At 33.6% G+C, this 18,704-nt stretch overlaps 1 protein-coding gene across 34 annotated transcripts in view; it reads left to right on the forward strand.

Annotated features, from left to right (window-relative positions):
• LOC124367590 (dystonin) overlaps positions 1 to 18,704 on the forward strand; it is a 389,529-nt gene that overhangs the window by 78,116 nt on the left and 292,709 nt on the right. For 19 of the 34 annotated variants that reach the window (XM_046824550.1, XM_046824601.1, XM_046824564.1 and 16 more), the window contains exons 1-2: positions 14,770 to 14,980; positions 16,281 to 16,464. The exons of 2 other annotated variants lie outside the window; for them this stretch is intronic. In XM_046824550.1, the coding sequence (XP_046680506.1) occupies positions 16,302 to 16,464 (163 nt within the window). In that variant the 5' untranslated portion in view covers positions 14,770 to 14,980; positions 16,281 to 16,301. Of the gene's footprint in view, positions 1 to 14,766; positions 14,981 to 15,519; positions 16,465 to 18,704 lie in introns of those variants that run through there. 13 more of the 34 variants (XM_046824801.1, XM_046824815.1, XM_046824823.1 and 10 more) reach the window with 8 other exon arrangements.

Raw genomic sequence — 18,704 nt, forward strand, 5'->3', positions numbered from 1 at the left:
TCTACCTACCTACGAGTATTGATGTTTAAATAAAATTTATCTTTAAATGGAAATATATGAATGTGTAATTTCCATGTGTTTGAACATTTTACTACCCAGATAGGTACGTGTTATTTACGAACGTTTACGTGTGTGTTTTTTTTTTCAGAGACATATATTTGCAGTGTTATTTAATATTACAACAATCAGATTACACGGATCATACTTTTTATGAATTAGCATCTTACAACTTCAAACAAACTAGTCTCATTCAATGTTATATAGAACGCAGACACAATTAAATAAATAAATATCATGTCACAAATATTAGACCTAACACGATCATATGCAATGCCGTATTGTGTGCTGAAAGAGGCGGGACAACGACTAAACATCGGGTTGTTTTGTTGGCTATAAACCCAATTTTTATCAATACAAACAATCTTACTCACGATGAATTATAGAAGAAACTGTTTCTCCGATTCACATGTTCAAGTTAAGTTGTTATAAAATAAAGAGCAATGCAACTTTTGGAAAGTTTTAAGTTATGTAACTTTTAAATGAAAGTACTTATCCCATCAGACAACCTGTAAATGAAGCGGAATGTAAATAAAGTAATCGGTAACTTTTGATCTAAAGCATATTGTGTTGAAACTCTAGTTTTGGATAACAATTTCGGTAGAAATTTGTAAAAAGCTCCCCACCCTTTTGTGACTCCTTGTTACGTTATTATGTAGGATACATTTCTTATTTTTAAAACATGGCGATAAACGTCTCGATAATGTTTTACTTTGAATATACTGTAAAAGGTTGGGTTCAATTAAATCAGTCAACCTGTCAATTGATGATTAATTTACGCAAATAAACCACGATTTCCACATGTTTAGATAAGAGATAACATGCCAGAGATAACTTTAGATTATTCAAATCGCTGCGTATTTGTGTTTATCCATTGGTATTGCATGGTAAAATTCGAGATGGTTCTCTAATACAATAAACGTAGAGTGAGCGTAATAGTTCTTTCATGAATATTACAGACCTTGCAATTAGTGAAAGTCTACTAGTGAGCTTCAGGATGTATACAATAGCAGGATACTCTTTAGATTCTTTTTTAATTTAGGGTCCTTTTAAGGGCCAAAATAAGTTGGACATTTCAAAATTGCTGTTTATATAGATGCTGGATTTATACCAGGATGCTCATTGATAACATAAAATAATGATACCATGCGTATATTAAGGGCTAATGTTAAGACTCTGAACACGTCATGAAGAAATTTTGTTGAGAGAGAGGTTGAAAATTCAAAACACATGTATTTCTTTCAGAGAATATAGCACACATTACTCAAAACAATGGAAGTCAGTCTGAAAATTTAACCATGAACAAACGGATCAAAATAAAACATTTGCCCTATTTCAATAAAAACAAAAACATCGGCAAAGTCTTAAATATTAAAAATATGCAAATTATCCTACACAAATTCGTCAAGTTGGCCCATTAAACAAATCTATAATCAATTTGTAAAATCAACGATATTGGTATCGTTGTTACACGATTTTGTATTTTGGAACCCAAATTGATTGTAAACAGTTTTAATTGAATGAGTTCTTTCTTGAAGCTGAATTTGCCTTACGACGTTGAATCAGTCCAATTTTGTGGGCACCAGAGCCAAAAAAAAAGGAAAAGTCTCTCAATCATGTAGTATCGATAACATTAAAAATCGTAAAAGATACGTAAGTAGGCTATGATTTGTATAGATTTAAATTATACATTAATTGACAAAAAAGTAAAAATGTTACTCTAACTGATTAAAATGTAAAAATAAGTTAGACTTTCAAGAACAACGAAAATGCGTTTCGGTGTCACCGAGTACCTTGTTACCGGTGTTTGGAGAAGACCCGGATCTGGTGCACATGAGCGATAGGATGTCCACCATGAAATATGGGCAAGGCCGCAAACTTGTATTAAGTTTTATTCTAATCCTACTACTGTACTCTCTGTACTGTTAAATGTTACGTTAAAATTTCTATTTATCATATTTGTATAAATGTTTTGTAGGCATGTATTAAATTCGACTTTCTTTTCAGGTGAGCAAGCCATATTTTGCTATGTCTGGGATATTGTAAGTACAATAATATACTTTATATAATTTCTTGATGAGGATTGGGTAGAAAATAGTCGGATCTTAATTGAATATATCCTGTGTTAAAAAGTTAGGGGACACTAAACTAATAACTTAAAATAATAAGGACCATTACAAATGTAACAAATATACATTAGAAACGCTTGAATAATATATTCTTTTTGAAATATTGAAATCTGATTATCATTTTAAAATCATGAATTGAAAGTTGTCCTAATAATAAATATTCCAAATGTTCATACTGTAAGACAAACTTCTACCTTCAGTTGCACGTATATAACTTCCTTGTCATTTCTTACCTTTGTCAATATCCAGACATAAAAGATGACTACGAAATACGTAACCTTCGCCGATAACAGTACATTTATACAGACAAGGAATGTTCTCATTGCGGAAGGAAACAATGGTTTAGTTCAACCTATAAACTTGGAATATTTCTTAAAGGTTTTTATTACCGTATCTATTTATAATATATTAATGTAATATCATTATACTGTATTATATAACGGAATAAGGGTTTTACTTTTGTATTTCTCAATAAGTTTCAATAATAAGTTATATTAGAATTCTTTTAGTTTGTTGTATATAAGTTTTTGTACATGCAGTTCTAATGGCAATCAGAATTTCTGACAGTTTTAAGTATGCCCGGAGCCATTCCTTCATCACGGGGAGCAATAACCCGTTTCTTAAATGTGTTGCTAATACTTGACGAAATGGTATTTTGTGCAAACAGTTTGTGCCACTTATTTATCTATAGCAAAATTACCCTAGTTGTAAGTTGAAATAATGTACAGAACATTTGTACAAAAATGTAAGTGTGAACATCTGATTTTAACTTCCTTATGCTAGTTTACTCTAGAGCGGTGTATTATTAAAAAAAACATGTTCACACTTTCGAGGAGCAATTGAATACTGTACAACATTTGTAAATGATCTAATTTTATATGATGAATATTAATTTTATATTAATTGTCTTTAAAAACAATAAGTAATTTTCCTGAGAACAATATGACTCTAATTATAACAGAATAGAATTCTCCACAATCGGTTTTAAATTATTAATTTGTATTTGAATTTCAAAACTTCCTCCTTGGATAGTATTTAAAATATGTACAAAAGTTTAATCACAATGACAATTAACAAAATTATTATAATGACGGCCCCACAGTAGTTCTACTCCACAGCTGACTGAACTAGCGGAGAAGTGGGCCAAGGTAACAAGTTTGGGAGTGGGCCAAAGCTGCGCAATCATAGTTTTGAATATGCTATTTAATTAACATACGGATTTGTGTGTGGACGTTGCGTCCTGCGCTAACTGGTGGAGCTAACCTAACTTTGCGTCACGCAGGTACTGGACCTTGTCTCTGTCCCGGTCTCCTTGAATATTGATCGTCACAAATGTCCCATTGGAAGAATTTGTTTGGACAATTTTTTTTATAAAAGTATATGATATCTTAAAATCTGGCTGGAGGAAAATTGTTAGGATGCTTTGAGGCTAGGGTACAATTGGAATCAAGTTTTGTGTGTACCAAATTTCCGCTCTTAAACCCCGTGTATGATGGGGATATCTTTAACAAACATCCAAATCGCCCTCGAGTGATAAACAGGATGTGTCAGTAAACTAAATTTAGGATTTTTATAGACAAGCTCGGAATTCCCGTGTTTCGTGCTCCACAAAATATTGAAGAAAATTCTTGGTTACCAATAGCCTTTGAACAATATTGATGACACTATGAACCTCCATCCTTACTGCAAACAAAAAGAAAGTATATCTACTCTCCTGGTTGGAGACCTTGCTCGTCGTTTGGAGTTTTACAACACCCAGCGACAACCTCCTCGTGATAGCATTGTATCAGTCATGGTTTATGGTGTAAGATTATTCATCATCAGTAAGTAGATTGAGTCCTTTGATTTCCAAAAGCTATTAAAAGACCAGGCTTCTTTTTTTTAGAAGGATTTTGGACATTGCCAGAAGACATCGCCGCACTGAATGTACTTGGTAATCAAAACTATGGCGCCACAACACATTTAAAAAATATAGTTTCAATAGTTTTGTCGGGGAGGTCCGTTACACCTAGATCACCAGACCTGAACCTGTTACATTTTTAATTGTAGACAGGTATTAATGTAAATAATGTTTCCGAATTATTGATGATTTTATGTACTTAAACTACATTCTTGCAGTTGATGACAATTAATTAATATTTCCAATAAGTATTATTTGTAACGTTTTAAATTTTCAATTACACGTGTTTGATATACTTCATTTTGAACTGTCCTAAAGACAAGTCCATTTATTTTCAAATTGATTCATTTTATGTATATGGTGTTCACGACAAGTTGGTCAAAATTACGTTTTTTAGCTTTATCCTAAAATGTAACCTATACATTCGTAAACTAAGTTACTGTAGACGAAATATATAAATATATACCCGCGGATTCGCACGCACTTTTCTAATGTTTCCACGTGTGTACGCACTTCTGGTCCGAGTGGATTATGTTTCCGACACCAATGTTCAGTTTGCTTTGTTGCCAAGATCAGGATAATCTGTCAAAAGTGTGTATATTTATGGCCATTGTAATTTACTCCAGCCTTAGTATTTTTTTAGTCCATAGTTTATTTAGCCTTGTTCCGATCAAGAAAATATATAAACATACATCATAGGTCTGAGAACCCTAAATTCTGTCAAAAGACAACTAAGATGTATTTTATAATAGTCTTTTAATTTATAGTAAAAGTTAGATAGCAACTTTGTATAAAATAAGTATATAACAGATTTCTATTACAGATATCCATTTTCTACAAATATTTATGAATAAAACCATATATAATATGCAATGGTTATATTGGTTTTATACTTTTAAACAGTATGTTTATTAAGACTGCAGATGTACTCGTATACACACACAAAAGTAGCCTGCTAATACAGAGTAATCGACCTGCCAGTTCTAGGGTTGGGCTATAAGTCTTACTACGAAGTAACATATCGTTAATTATAATAGCGTAAATTATTTTTAATGGGTCTTTAATTCGCGTGCAATATCAAATGTTCTAAATACAAATTGTATAAAAAGTTTCAGTGACACTACTCGTATTTTAAAATATAATTTGATAACATTTGTATCATTCTGATACAAAACTTTAACTTTAATGTTAATGTCGGCAACGCAATGTATTGTTTTGGACTATTGTTTCTTTTTCTAATTTAGTCTTCTTTTAATAGATAAAGTTAGTTCAATGGTTTTGTGCCCAGTGAGTTTAGATAATAATTCTCAGAATACTCTGCCGTTAAACTTTACAAGCAGTTTGTACCGCCATTCTAGTTTTGTTGGCGGGCAACAGACTAATTACGCCCCAGTTTCTGACGCCATTAGGCTGAAGTTTGCTTACTACTGGCGGCGATAAGAACTTAGTTGGTTTAGTTTTCAGGCTCAGATCGCCTGGGAGTGTTGGTTACATCACGAGCTGGCGTGTCGGCGCCTTCAAACTGGTGGTTGCTCACGCAACGCACAGCCGTGTTGCAAATACTCATAGTAGGCGCTGATCTGCAGGCGTTCCGTCAGCTGTAAACATTAAATTTTATTCTAATTATAACGTGATAGTTTTCTTATCTAGGCTTACCTTTTGCTCTGTTTTTGTGGAAAAAAGTTTCAAAGTACAATCAGGATTACGGCTACAGTAATTTTCTTTCTAAAATCATCATAAATGTGTTAGATGATGTCAATGAAGCCAATCAGACAATAGACGACTGAGTGTCAGAGGAAAAACTATTTTTTACACTCATGGTCTAACATCTTGAATTTTAACTAAACCTGACATAATCATGGTATAGAATAGTGTTAACAGATGAAAATTCGTGAACTTTTTAGGGGGCTTCAGCCCAACAACGGATTCGACACGACTATCTTGCAAAACGTACCTACTATATTGATTGGAATCAAAGTTGGTATGAGCGTAAAACAGACGGTATTCTTTAGTCGGTCAGTTAAACCCTTGATTATGAAACCTCAGAACGTTCCATAATCAAGGGTTAAGCGCACGTCAGCCTTGTGGTCGGCGCGGCGTGGCAAGCTTCCCTTTCGCCCAACAGTGGGCATCATGGCCCGGAGAGCGACCATCTATGTGTACCATTTACAATACCGATACAGTTTCACCCCACATTTAAAGCCTTTAGATCATTCGTTCGACAGCTGTGCGTACAGGCAGACAGTTATCGGAATTGTTCCGAGATAGGTTCCGCTAAACGGCACGTCAATAACGAGTTATTCGTGAACGCCTTTCGAGACGATTCTGCAGCTATATGGAGCCTATTCATTGGTTTTCAACCAAAATCAATATGAACATTTTGTGAAACAAAAGGGAAATTACATGCCTTTGGAGGAAGCATCGGATCAATAGCGCAAACATACAATCTATAGTACAACAATATAATACTTTAAATTATGAATTAGTAACTCTTTGGCGCTTGTTATTTTACGTACAATTAGTTCAGCCTGATTTGATATTTTCAAATCTAAGTCGATCTCTAACTTGGATATGCGAAATTTAGGCATAGGCACAGTTTTTCATACGTTTTGTATTTTATTTTGGAAAACTATCCTATGTATTTAGATAGATATCAAAATACTTATACGTATTTATAGGAAAAGACGCTTTTGAGACCTTTTAGCCAACTTTCACTTTTGGGTAAAAAATAATTTACGTTAGTGTTTGATTCTCCACTGTTTTCAACGTACACGTATTGACAATGGTATCCAGCCAGTAATTGTATTGGCGCCAATAGTAGGAGCAGTACAGTACAGTAGGCTACTCAAGACACACTTTACTGTGCCGCGCGACTATTAATTAGGCACTATCTCCCGCGCTAACATGGCGGCTACACTCCAAGGCTGTTAGACCATTCTGCACTGTCAAGAGACAGTTGTGCCTTGTCCGGAGGAAATATCCTTTTAGGGCGTCCGTTGTTCTTTCGCTTGTATATCTATCGATTTCGCAGTGATTTACGGGTCTCGATGATTGAGATTCTTACAGAATACGTTACAAATTAACTATGCATATAGTAGCCTAAGTATGTAACAATTACAAAAGAGATTTTTCAACCCTTGCAGTGTTTCCTTATCTGGAATCCATGATACATACGTAATAATATTCAAAGAAGAGGCACTGGTAATTTTAATTAATTAGTTTTAATTATAATTCGCAATCATAACAAAATTGTAGACATTTTAGTGCCAAATATTTGTTCAAATTAAATCTTTATCATATTTATATACTCGGCCCATGTAGCTCTTTAAAATAATATGAATTCTCGTGAACTATGGGGACATTTCAGATATTCCTCCGCGTCTTCGTGGGACTAGTGCTTGAGGAGGGAAGAGCGTGACACAGGGGATTAAAATAGCAATCTTCTCATTCACATAGATAAGTTTAATTCACTTGAAGTAGTAATTATTAACTAATTAATTATTGTTTAAGGAAGTTACTTATGTCAGTAAACCGGACTGATTTACCTACACTGTCCAGACATTATATTTATAATTCTTTTATAAATCTCGGAGTCTGGTAAACCAATGTTTTTTAACTTAAGAGACTACTAACAGTCCAGTACAGTTCTTTTGATTTTGTATGTACCACATTTCAACAGTTTTTCCATATCATTTGTAATATACGAGTTATTATACTATACTATCATTACATATTATATAACTTTGTAACAAATACTAAATCTGTGTAAATGACAGTTTACATTCAAGTTGTAGTTGTTTCTTTCTTGAGGAGATGATACATCGCCGTCAGAGGTCGTGTTGTATCATGACGGATCGTGACCGCTCATCACCCATTTACAGTTTATCTACCGATTACAGTCGGTCAATCTCGCCATGGGCTGAGAGTGACGTCACGACACCCTCGGTGACGTCATGTCCCTAGCTCTATCTTTGTCTCAATGTCTCGCCACACCCCAGCACTCGCGTGCACCCGAGCCCCTCTCAATCATGACGAACGCCTGACCTATCTCGCGGAGATCTCCGGTCAAAGGTCAACTTCTCGGAGTTCTCGTGGTTGGCCGATTTGCTGTTTCTGAGATTCCTTCTAGATTTGGACGAGTGCGTATTTCACTCACCCCGTGCCGGGAATTCCGTGACAAATTGAAACTGGTTCCAACAAAGACTTGAAGGTATCGTGCATTTTAGCAAAAATGAAGTTTTCAGGAACCAAATCGTAGGCAAGCAAGGTTCGATAGATTACTCTGGTAAATTCCTTCTTTAATGTATTAGTGCTCGAAATATTATTTCCACACTTTTAATGGCCTAAGTAATTCGAAAAATGTTTAAAAGTGCTAGAAGTTCAAATACTCGTTGAATATCACTGAGGTTTAAGTAAAATTTATTCTCAGTATTATCCGCCGTAGAACCAGTTTTCTATTTAATCGATTGAAATAAGTTAAAGCTCCCAGTGCTGGAGGGAGCATGAACAATCACTAACCATATATAATATGTACTGAATTTCCCCACCTATGCTACAGGCGATGGCCAGATTCCTCAACCTATTCTAACAGGTCGACAGCTGAACTGAAACGCCGAATGTAATATAGGTAGGAAATTATCTATTACGTCAGGTATTACTAAAAGGTATTACAAATCAATTGTATCTATTACTACATGTATTTCTTTGTTCCATAGAATTAGATATTCATAGGGTGGATTCGAGAGGAAAACACTCCAAAAACATAAATCAGAATCCGCCACTGAGAAATATAATATTTATGCCCATTGGCAGATTTTTTCCTGCTTCTTCAAATCAATTGTTTTTGGCTTTGGTTGTTTTACTTCCAAATAGAACCTTTTCTTGTTGTATAATTCTACAAGTCTTATAATGTAACTTATGTAATATCCGCCATAGCCATATATCACTAATTAGGTAGTTAAAAGTACAGTATGTTAGATAAATATCACAATGTTACTTTTACACTGCCGTAATAGTGTTTATGAACTACATTAATTTTGAGTTGGACGGACCCACGGGTGGCGACGGTGATAGAAGTGTGAAGTTACAAACCTTCCTTATAAATACATTGCCTTTTCCGGCCTCTACCTTCACGCCTTTCTCTACACCATGCTGCATTCGTGCAATTCTTTGTATATCCAGGGGACATTGGTACATTTAATTGTCAGCTGCGACAATGGCGACTGTGTGGCGAGGCCGAGGAAGGAGGTGAGAGGTCTTAGGTTCTAACTTTATGTGAGGTCTGCGGACCACGATCTGATCGGGCTGGAAGGAAGATTTACTCACGAATCCTGCTGCAAGAATTAATCCTAATGTGGAAATGTGTAGTAGAATTAGCATGTTTGGTTACTTCATGAAAGAATTTAATTATAAACTTATGAATACTGATCGCGAGAGAAAAGAAGAGACCTGGATTCTGGTCTATCTGAAATTTGCAGGCGCTACTACTAGTATGTTGCCGCGCCTTGTTTCGTAATTCCATTATTGTTTCACTGTTCCATTGCTAAGATAAACAATTCGCAGGGTTGGCTGTGGGGCGAAGCGCCTGAAATTACCGCGCGGCAACACACTAGTACACAGCTGTGCGCCGGCACGGGCCAGGTCTCTTCTTTTCTCTCGCCACCAGTATAGTTTGGTTTTTGTTGCGAAAACAGAAGTGCGATTTTACATGGACGATGAGTTAGTTAACCATTCAAAACATAATTATTGTTTTGTGTATATTTGAAAATAGTTAATTTTCATCCTGTTAAATGTATTTCATGGTTAATTCATTGAGTAATTTCGTCTTTTAACATTAAGTAATACCATGAAGAGAAATTAAGTTTAGACTCTATAAAATTACCCAGGGAAATTTTTAGCATGGTGAGAAGAATACAGTTTGAAAATGAGAGATGGTTGGTATAAGTCAATGTCCATACTCTCGCGTAGTAGCGTAGAGCTAACTAATTATAAAGTTGACTGTGATACTTGTAGATGTAATTTCGTTTATTCACACAGTTTTAGTAAATACGGCTAATAAACTGTACTAAAAAGATAAGCTTACTCAGCATAATCATGTAGAAGCGTAACTTCCTCAACCAGGAGCTCGTACTTAGGTGTTCTGTGGTGCCTTTCCTTACAAACAGGACCAGGAGTGAGAACTTCCGGAACGATGACGATGCATGGACATGCATGTAGAGTTGCATTTATTTATATACAACGAAGTAATGAACGGCCGATTGGGGAGCTTCTTGTAAGACTTATTCTCAGTGACCAATTCCAAAATTAAAAGTTTTTTAAGTCAATCCTATTGGCTTCCCTAAAATACCATTATATCTCTCCACGTGTCAATTTCCAGTAATGTTGTATGCAATAATTCTATTTGAGGCTATTACAATTGAATTCAGGAATCCTTGTACGTCATGGGACATAAAAGATGCTCCCCCTTCTGAATAGAAGTATGCTGGTATCCCAAAAACATTGAAAAGCAGTTTTAAATTAGCTTTTGCATAAATAAACAACTTTTTAAAACATATGAAAAACTAAAATGGAATTCAGATCTGCTTGAGTACGGTTTAAGGAACTTACAAATAGTTCAAATTCATAATAAGAATATATTTTTCTATCAGCCTTGTTTTTGTCAAATAAAATATTATCGGATGTTTACATAAAGGAGGAAATAATTTTCGGGAGAAATGTATTTATTATTTTACAGTACATACGTTGATAATTAATTGCACAAATTGTTTTAAGATTGTAGATAATGGCACAGTGGTAATAATGGTTACACAATATTATCAGTCTTCATCTACTAACAAGTGTAGTATATAGTAAACAATAAGGTGTCGTTACACTGTTATGTATATCGTCAGGCAGCCAATTCTATCGACCTGCCGCGCCCTGTCTCCAGACCGGTCGGTGAATGGAGCCTGCGGTCTGTGGGCAGACCGGACTCCGCTCACAATGATGTCATATTTGACGTCATGTTTCGTTCTGCAGCCGCTCCCCCTTGCGGAATTACAATTATGTCGTTAATTACTAACATATGCCTTGCGTTTTTTATGAAGGAAGATTTTTACATGAATATCGAACAATCGCATTTCAGATTCGCTAATTAAGTAAAACATTAGATCACGCTAATACAATATATGTGTGTATGTATGTGTTTGTTAGAAAGATACAAGTCATTTCATTTAGCTTAGATTGAACAATGAAGAATTGTGCATTCCTTGTTATAGGCATCACTTGGCTGGTGATTTTCAGCTGAAATGTGAAGTTAACAATCTGTTTCATTTGTGTATAACGTACATTAATGTAAACAATTGTAAATAGGACGTAGTGTTTATTTCATAACATTTCTTGTCAGTTCCATTTACGCAACCCAACAAAAACACTGAGTTCTTGCTTACTACGAGTGTGGAGGTATACAGAACACTCAATAATTGTAGTTGAGGAAAAGAGAGTCTTTATTTATGGTACGTAATGATTTAAGTCAAATAAAGTAGCTCAATTGGACATAAATTTTAAAACAGCGGAGCGAAGACTCATCCAGTCCCATCTGAAATCCAGCATTTGTTTAATTTACTTATCGATTAAATTTACCTTTTATTTTAAATTACAATTACATTCAGTGGCTGATATAAAAATCCATAATTATTATGCGTTTGTTACCTTCTGCCATTCTCTTACAACAACCACCAACAGAGGATGTGGAGTGTGGCTTCTTTTCCTCCATTGGTGAATTTTATGTGTGTAGGTTTGTATGTATGTTAGTCTGCGTGTAAGTGGTACAATATACAATGATGATTGGTCTAGATCTCTTGAATTCTGTAGCTGTCTTCATCTGGGTTCCCAGGGAACAATCACATGTAAGGATCACATCAAGGTCACGATCAGCATCCCTTCTCTCGATGATCTCTCGCACAACCCTCTAGCAAGTACTGAACATTAAGTTACACTTCATCCTTCTGAAGGAGATAACAAGCTCTTCCCAGTGTAGATGATCTTGACGTTTCTCAAACAACAAGCCTACAGCAGCGCCCAGCCGTCGTCGTCCGCAAACAATTTTACTTCGTCGTAAGTATGACTTTGAAATATAACTGACCACATCTGGTGTAAAAACGTTAAATATGTATGGACTACAATGCCAGCTCTGTGGTACACAGGAAGATGGAAAAAAATTCTTGTGACAAAGGTGTTATATCTATCTAACGCAGCGTCTTCTGTCAATCAAGAAAATATACCCCACAACTCCATATCCTCCAGTTTTTCCAGGAGAACTGAATGGTCAACCTTTTCTAAAGCCTTTTAAAAGTCTGTGTAGATGTGTCTAACTGATTATTTTCTTAGGAAAATCACTTTGAAAATGGTTAAAAGAACCCTAACAGGCCTGTAATTCGTCACGTCTCAGGCCATCTGATTTAAATAGTGTTTCATTTCAAGTATGTGTTAGTTATTGATTTTCATAATGGGTTTGTTTTTAAATATAAAAAACTTTTTTTCTTCTAATATTCATAATTTAATGAAAATGAACAGATTTATTGAATTTCTAGGTACTAATAACTGGGCAGTAGGGGCGGCTTTTGTTTTGTATTTTTAGAGGAATGGCAATCCCTTACCTTCCTCTTCACAGGAGTGGTGTTGTGAGATGTCCCTTTTTGAAGTTGTGAATCAGATTATATGTTTTATGTGTTTTTCGATATAATTCAACAAAATATATACGTAGCTGTATACAAATTCCACATATAAAAACGTACGCATTAAAAAAAATGTTGGATCGGTGTGAATTTTACTTACAGATTGAGACTTATGTCAAAAATGAGTGATAAAATGAAGAATAAAGTTATGAAAAGTTTATTTTCTGGGCCTAGAGTTTTGCTTGATATCTTATTTTAAATACAAAACTTATTTTACGTTCATTAAACAGATTTTACTGTTTTAACTAAAAGCATACTTTAGATTTTGTTTCCAAATCATATTGTATAAAATTAACAAACAGTAACAACAGTACTGTTTAAAATGACTTTTATTAAAATGACAAATGTCGCAAAGTCTAAGACCCAAAATAACGGAGTATATTCATACCATCTTGTGTATTCTTTTTGGAGTTACATTAATATCGCCACTCATCAGTACAGCAACTTTGAGTTGGGTAGAATTAAGAAGCTGAGGTACAGTTTATACCAAAAAGTTCAATTTTTGTAAAAAGCAGTTAAAAACAATGGCAGCCAGTAATAGTGTTTATAAATATGTCACGATGTACCTAATTATCTTAAATAAAAGTCACATACGTCGTTTCGTGGATAGGTTAGACATGTAAATATTGTCAGCCGACAACATGAATATAAAAACCGACCATTTGGCTGAAAATGGCAATTTTCAGTCTCTTTATCTCGCTGTCTAAAATGAATGTAACTGTTATTTGCATTCCTGATGGTTGGTCTTGAGTGTATCAAACTTAAATTGATAATCTCATAAGAATGATCATTATTTGATTTTTTTAACTGTTTCGAGTCCCTCTCACTTCTATCATCCACCGAAACCAGCGTGGCTGACGATCGATTTCTATCGATGGGGAAACTCGTTTATCGATTTCACGGAAACCTAGGTTGTGTGCTTATACAATACAAATTGGCTCTCACGTCTCAGACTACCTGTAGTAGTATCAATTAGGAAGCGAGCTTAACCTACTTAAGGTGAAAATTATGTTATTAAAATGCAAAGGAATGGGCTTACTCCTGTGCCGCTCTTTACCAACAAGAAAGCTACGTATTGTAAAAACAAATATCTTTATTTAAACTAGTTAATAGTAAGGAAAACGTGGTACAAATTTATTTTATTTAACAACAAAGTTCCAACTTTTTTTTAAATTGTAGACATGTCTTCAATACAGAAGTTTAAATGTTGAATTGAAAAAGTGATATAAAATCAATGTTTACAACCAAGTACGTGACGTGACTTTTACGATCAAATTAGTCAAACGTGGAATTCAATAATAAACATCAATATGCAAAAAGACTTGGTGCCTAGTATAAAAATTATTCGTATTTTACTGTTTTCAGTAGACTAATACTACATGACCTTTATAACCACATTAAATAGCCTAGCTAGTTAACACGTTTAACACTATTTTATCATAATTATGTTTGTATGGTATTTAAAAGCTATTTTAGTTTTCTAGTAAGGAGCCTATTATAATTTTTTTTACATTTATCGTAAAAGATTTTCTAAATGTGTCTCCTTATTCCAATTTGCAATATTTTATATAATAACTATTAAGACTAACTGTATAATTATTTTGGTGTTGAGATATATATATATATATATATATATATATATATATATATATATATATATATATAAATTTATTTATACATAGTACAATATTTATATTATGATATCATGGGTTTTATGCGATACATATTTTACAGTAACTTAGAAATTATTTTATTTTAAGTAAAATATACTTTTTTAAATTGTTAAAATAATAGGTACATAATCAAAGGCACCGGTAACGTCCTCATGGTTGGAAGGTGCGTGTTGGTAATGTAGGAGGCGGTAGTGTCTGACGTCAATCCATGTCGTCACGTGTCTCGATCTAGCGGGCGCTGTCTGAACTAGTCGTAAAAAGTAAAAGAAAGTAGGAGAAGAATGCCGGTCGGTGGGTAGAGGGGGTACGAGCAGGAAAGTTGGGAGTGTTGTTATTGTACACACGTAGGCAGACGCGAATTTGTCGCTAAAATAACAGTCGTGGGTGTTTAAAAATGGGTTTACCAGTGACCGAATAGATGAAGAATAGTACTTGAAATGTAGTTTTTTAGTGTCGTGCGATTTTCGTGACTGTCATGACCTTTGTTGCAAAACCAACAGGTGCAATGTGAGTGCAGTGGTCCAGTGTTCAAAGTTTATTTTTGGAAACAGACATTAAAATATATTACAGAATCGTTATTTATGGATAAATGCTGTTAGATTGATAGAATTTTGGAATTATATACAATAGTTATAAACCATTGGGCCAATGAGTCATAATCAGAAACAGTTTTCAACTTTATAATAACATAACCTTAAAATCTATGTTTGCTTAGTACTAGTTCAGCTTACTCAAAATACTTGGGATGTTACATTTTTTTCAATTATGTACAGGTTATTTAAAATTTTTTTAAAAGTTATTTTAGGATGAATGTTATTGCCATAAGTCCTCCAGGAGTTATTATTATTGAATAATGCAATATAAACTTGTAGATGAATTCTAAAATCAAACTATAATGCTTACTAATGATAATCCCTAAACGTATATGTTAATCAATAAAACAGTCACAAAATTAAAAATAGCCATACATTAACAATTTTATTTTTTAGCCAAAGGGTATAGAGCCTACTAACACAATTTGCAGGTTGCTTTTGTTGTGGTAGAGCTATTGTCAGCCAGGTTCACCTTACATGGTTAGGAACAGGTTTAGTGGGATGCAGCTCGAATAAGGTAGGTTTGATACTGCCTAAGTAGAGAGGTGGATACACCTACTTGAGACAGAACCAGTTTCAGCCTACTGGCTAAAAGAATTGACAATTTCCCCCCAGTCGCCTACGACCCCCCTTTTGGTTACAATCCAGTGTCTGTTATAGGTCGCCCCCGTGGTTTTTATCATTTCTCAAACCTGGCTGGAGCTTATGGGTGGGGGTATACAAGGTCTTCCTCAATAGTCAAGTCTATTCCTTAGATCTTAGTGTTTGCTGGGATTCTGCCCTGTTAAGTTGTCAGTAAGTGCAAGAAAGGCAATCAACTTGACCACCGGTATAAACAGTGTTTACAGTGACATTATAACAGTGATTTATCAACCTATCAATAACTGTGACATTGCAACAATCGCTAATTAATTTTGTCTAACAATATTCCTTAATATTAATGTAGAGTTTTTTTGAACAGGTTTAATCTGTAATATAGTTTGAAATTAAATAGACAATTTGCTTCAAATGTTAACAATTACAATCTTAACACTGTATTAACAGATAGGCTAGTTAAAAAATATTTTTCAAATTCAAGTTGATAAGGTCAGCTGAAAGATTTTAGTTTCTGAAGTGTTCATTGGTCCGTTGGCCCAATTGGTTATTAACACGGTGCTGGAAAGTCAACTTCACCGTTTACTTAAAACCGGATTGTTTTTTTTTTATCAAAATAGGCAATCGAAAGTTAGGCCTCAATGACTACAACAATGTCAACACAAGCGTACTACAAAGATCGACTCGGGTTCGATCCGGCTGAGGCTCTAAATGATGGATCAACATTTGACAAATCGAAACAAGGCTATGAAGAAAACCTGAGCAAGTTCAAAGGTTTGTGGGAATTCTTTATCGAATCAATAGGTACGGTTATGTCCACTTTCTAAGCACGGTGTGTCAAGTGTGCTCATCGTTGCTAGAAGCGGCTGATCGTGCACTGTTCTTTAACACTCAAACCAATTCATCAATTGTATATAGTCTAAATTATGAATTCTTATAATATTTTTAACCTTCTTTTTTTCTTTGAATTTGCAGTAAATTTGTACACACTTTTTTGTGTTTATAAATCTGAAATTTCCAAAAAACCTTGTGTCTTATTAAGCTTATAAGCCATGTTAAAAAAATGTCTTAATAATTAAGTTTTGCATAAAGATTAAGTAGACAAATTATTTTAGAGGTTATTGAATTACCTGAGAGAATTGTTTTGAGTGAATTATTTGTTGGCTTTGGCTTTTACTTTTAACTTGCTTTTAGGATTAAGCTTATTACAGTGTTGTGGTTAAATACATAGTATAAAACTGATCATAAGTTTGATGTAGATTTCGTTATTGTTTTTAGGGTTATGAACAGTTTAAGTGAAAAGTCATCTCTTGTGGAAAAAATACCTGTTTTAAAAATGTAAATATATAGGTTTTCATTATCTTTAAGTCTCTATTTGTTCAATCGTTATCAATTTTACCTTATCAAAGTTGATATTAGCATAAAAATTGTTAAATTGAAGATATATGCTTAACTTATATTATAAACGTTTTTTAATTTTTATATAAAATAAAGTAATTAATTCAGAAAACGTGGTACAAAAACGACCATATAACATGAAATAATGGGTTTTTGTTGACATGGATAAGTAACCAATTATATCATATTAATGTTTATAATCAGTTACAATGAAGTATGAGGTGTTACAATATAGTGTCTTAAAACTTGCAAATGGAGGTAGTGATAAGCAATTAAAATAAACCTTACAACAATGAACTTTCTAGTTGATTATTCTGACTTGCTCCATATTTCTTATCAAAAGTTGATATTGGTATCTACAGTTGGTCTAGTTGGATTGTTTTATGTGTGTCTCTATGTGCAGTTGTTTTTATAACTTTATTTACAATTTGTTGTGTTAGTTTGTTTTACTACTTACATGTAAACATCTAGTGATAGAACTTGTATAAATAATTAGAATTTCCAATTCTTTTTGTGGATACTTTTGAAATTGTTATTTTAGGGCCAATTTGTAATATTTTTACATTAAGCAACAAAAGAGCTTAATATTATGTACAACTTTTTAATTAGTGGTATCACATTGTTTAATCAGTTACCAGTTACTAACCACATTAAATTATAGGTATTGATTTTAGTAATGAAAATAGGCATGTTCAAACTTATAGATAATTCTTAAATAATAGTTACAAATAAAGAATATTTCATTTTTATTACAATTGTTTTTAAAATTTATTTTTTTATTTTTAGTAAACATTTTATTTTCAAGAGAGAAGCTGAGCATATTTTCCGGTAAAATGTAAGCAGTGTACCTAATAGGTTTACGTGCAAATATGGTAGTTTACCATTGAGTGCTGCAATTCTCACCAGTAACGCATGGTATATTGGTTAGTGTTAACAAGTAATTTCCTTGCCTACAAGAAAACTAGATACTTATTAATCATTCCTAGTGAAATAGATAAAACTTGTACAAATTATATAAAGGTTACTCTATTCACGAATACATACTTGTTTATAGACGACAAAATACAGATCGGCAAACACAAGTCCATATTATATGTTTCTTTACTTTTGTTATATCAAATCCTTCATTGACAGAAGAGATTGGGACTAATAAGAGTTCAGATCCATTCTTTTACCTTGTCAGTAAAATCTCACCTTGTGCTGTGTAGATTCTCCCTTTATCCTTTGCTTTTTAGGTCTACATTCATGGGGTTTGATCCTATAGGTAATCTGGGGTTTTTGAAAATTGATACCTTTACTCTTAATGTAGGATATATCAGTTTACTCGTAGATAGATCATCCTGAATCATATCCTGGGAGTCTTGCTTACAATATATTGGCAAAGATATAGTTAAAAGGAATTATTATATATTATATTGTATAACATTTTTGATAGAATTACATGTGTTGAAATTTATATTTAGAAATTCATAACTGTTTTAATTATATAGACTAATAAATATAGCCTATGCAATAATCTTCAACAGAAAAGTTGAAACATTGTTGAAGTTTTTGTAAGTGTTAATTTTATTTCATATGTTTAATACATAACTACTGGAATCATTGGGCTACATTCCTAAGTTCTGTAAGTATTTGTGTATGTTGAC

Source organism: Homalodisca vitripennis, chromosome 1, assembly GCF_021130785.1.
Source record: "Homalodisca vitripennis isolate AUS2020 chromosome 1, UT_GWSS_2.1, whole genome shotgun sequence".
In the NCBI taxonomy this organism is placed as follows: Eukaryota; Metazoa; Arthropoda; class Insecta; order Hemiptera; family Cicadellidae; genus Homalodisca; species Homalodisca vitripennis.